Here is a 3216-nt window from a genome sequence, read left to right as displayed (position 1 = left end):
GAAAAATGCACAATGCAAAATGTGAAACAAAAATGAATCGGAATCTGAACTAATATCATTTGCACTCCTATGCTCTTGCATCAGTATAAATGAAAATACACTGTAAACAAACAAACGAGGCCTTCAGAATACATTATCCACCAAGAAGGAAATTTGACATTTATTTTATGCTCATTGATTGATATATCTATCAACAACATGTAATTCCCGTATAATTTCATTTTTTTTCTAATAAAAAAAAATAAACAAATAACATTGAGAATTTGAGAAAGAGGAAGAAGAGGAAGGGTTATTTTATGCTCTTTATCCTTTTTTTTTCTTTCTATATTTCACTTATCTCACCTTCCCTGCATACACCCACATCAATAACCATGCTCTCACTCTTCACTGAAGGCAAGATCCTGCAACAGTTTCTCCTCGGAGACTGCACATTCAACAGAAATATATAAATTAAAGACCACATAACAGCATTTACATGAAATTAATATGATGAACAGAGCTGACCAGTACCAGTACTGTTTAATTAGTTAATTACGGTCCACTGTAAACAAAAAATTGGTTTCCAGTTTCCAAATCCCAAATTCCATGCATATGTCTGCAGGAATGGTGGATGAAAGAAGACAAGTAGACAGCAAAATTAAATGAAACCGCTTACCTTGTCCCATAGATGGGGGTCGGGTCTCTTATAAACCACCACGCTCTTAACACCTGCAGGATCAGGCATCTTCCACCTGCAAGCTGGATGTGGAACTTGATGCCGAAGGTACTCGCTCACGGTCTGCTTTGTGGCGGGATCGTATCTTGCGGTGGAGAGGTAAAAGACGAAAGGCTTTTGGCAAGGATTCCGGGTCACGGGGCGGGTGTTGAAGGCGTAGGCAGTGTAATCAGCCCTTCTGTACCAATTGAGGAAAGTTCTTGAAGGCATCTCCATCTCCCGGGGCGACAACACTCCCCGGATTATCTGAACGGCGAAGCCCCAAGAAACAGAGACGGTCCAACTCTTTGGCTTGTCGTAGCAGATGGATTGCTGCATGAGGCCCGCCGAGTCGAGCTTCTTTGGCACCATGAGCCGTTGCAGGGCCTCGACGCGGGTTACATTGGGGAAGATGGGCTCCACTACATCGATGTGGTGCAACGATACTAGAGGCGTCACGGGGTGGGCCGCGAGGAGCCCAAATAAGTTGCCATACACATCATACTGATGAATAGTGAATACAAACACACACAAATGGCCGTTATTAGTATCTATCTATCTCATATTCCGATGCATCACAAGTCAAAATGACCAGACCAGACCTACTAGATCCGGCCACCCCAGACCGAGGACCAAAACAAATAAGACCGTGAATGGCGATGGCCCTGCTGTGGTTCCAGCTAAGGAACAACGTCCTTTAAATGCGTACAACTGGCATCGCACACCAAGTGTCAAACATAAATCCACCAAACAACTCGTTCATATCGCCCGAAAATAATAGTAATACAACATTAACATTGTTACGAGCGATTGAGCGAATAAACCCACAAAAGTGATGCCCGACTGAGTGCCGGAGGGGACGGAAGACAAAGGGCAGAAATGATCGATATTGAACAGAAGTAAAACCTCAAAACAAATGAAGAACCCACATACCAGCATGGAAAGTAGCGAATGCTCCTTCCAACGACGGATGACAAAGCCACGTCATCCATGTTATCACCTAAAGTTTAAGATTCTCTTCGTATGCACGACGTGGCTCTTTCATCCACCGACCACCGTCAAAGGAAAGAAAGAAAAGAGGACAAACCTGGTGAAAGCCAAGCTCCTTCGTGAGAGGTACACCGAGCTCAGCCATGCAAGCTTGCATCCGATCATCGGAGCCGTACAAGCCTGGATACCTCTGAATGCACCTGTCTTGCATTTTATCAAGCGCCTTGGCCAATGGGTAGCTGATGGCGAATCCTCCCCCGCCGTAGGCCATGCCGTAAGAGAAGTATATATTCTGTAAATGGCTCTCCGACAAGCTCCCGATGTAGTAGAACTGATTGTGGTCGTATTTCGACAAAACCCTAACCAGATTCTCTGGGATGAACACCGTATCATCATCTCCCATCACGAACCACCTCACGTTCTTCATTCCCAATCTCAGTGTCTCGGACACGATCCTTGAGATCCGAATCGCTGAACGGTGACCCTGTCGGTTCGTGTAAGGAAATTGGGACGTTTCGTCTGAGATCTTCAAGGGAGGCAGCCCTTCATCCTTGTGGGTCTTTACGGGCTTGTCCAACCATACGATCCCCCGCATCTTATCGGGTCTCCACCATACCCTGATGTAATGCTTTCTCTGCTCCCATAACCTTGCAGAAGCTGCAATGCCGAACACAATGTGATGGAGCCCTGTTGCTTGGGGGCTTTTCCGATTCTCTTCTAGTCGGACAACTTGAGCCGTCCGATTGCGCCTCGCCTGCACGGCGGCGACTGTAATGTTGGAGGTTCGAGAAGAAGATGAGGGCGAGAGATGGTAGGAGTTAAAGGAGCCTTGTTGATGACAGGGGCTAGAAGTGGAAACGAGCTTCAAAGTGTAAATAATGTAGGTCACAGAGATCACAAGAATGAGAAAGACCAAGAGCTTTGTGAGAACTCGAGATGGAACTGCGGAGACGGAAACGGGATTACCGGAGGGGCTCCTCATATGATCCCAAAGCAGCTTCTCTGTCCCGTTCCCCTTCATTGTCTATGGCTGGGCAGTCAGGGTTGGGTTTTTTCTGGGTCGCAGCAGAGACGAAAAAGCAGAAAAACAAAGAGCAGTACAAGAAATCAAAACGAGGACTTCGGTTACTGTTTAAACATTAAATTGAAAAGGGCGTCACTTTGCTCCGTCAAAATTCGACTGATGAAAGTCAGAGATATGGATACGGATGCGGACATGTTTTCAAAATGTTTGGATACAAAACGAAATAATATATAAAAACGTTTAGATATATTATGCTTCATAAATACATTAATAATAATATTAAAAAGCTCAATTATCTATGAATAAGATAAAAATGCATACTTCAATAATAAATTATATGAAGAAAAATATTATAATAAATAGTACTGGAATTTTAGAATATTCAAACATTACACAATAATTATCACTTTTAATTTCAATTTTTATAATTATAATTTTCAATTTTTATTAATTTTTGAAAATATTTATTAATTTAGTATTTTTATTTAAATAACAACTATTTTTAAAT

At 42.8% G+C, this 3216-nt stretch overlaps 1 protein-coding gene across 1 annotated transcript; it reads right to left on the bottom strand.

Moving 5' to 3' along the window:
* Positions 1–133: 133 nt before the first annotated feature.
* LOC148879845 (uncharacterized) lies at positions 134–2923 on the bottom strand. Its single transcript, XM_088961552.1, has 3 exons — positions 1782–2923; positions 656–1198; positions 134–424 (listed from the first exon to the last, which is right to left on the bottom strand). The coding sequence occupies exons 1-3, from the start codon at positions 2703–2705 to the stop codon at positions 323–325; spliced, it is 1569 nt and encodes a 522-aa protein (XP_088817678.1). The 5' UTR covers positions 2706–2923; the 3' UTR covers positions 134–322.
* Positions 2924–3216: the final 293 nt, after the last annotated feature.

This window comes from Nelumbo lutea, chromosome 1, assembly GCF_056320005.1.
Source record: "Nelumbo lutea isolate HS-2025 chromosome 1, American lotus-T2T, whole genome shotgun sequence".
In the NCBI taxonomy this organism is placed as follows: domain Eukaryota; kingdom Viridiplantae; phylum Streptophyta; class Magnoliopsida; order Proteales; family Nelumbonaceae; genus Nelumbo; species Nelumbo lutea.
Note: the sequence above shows the minus strand (reverse complement) of the source record. Positions and strands in the feature narration are given on the sequence as shown.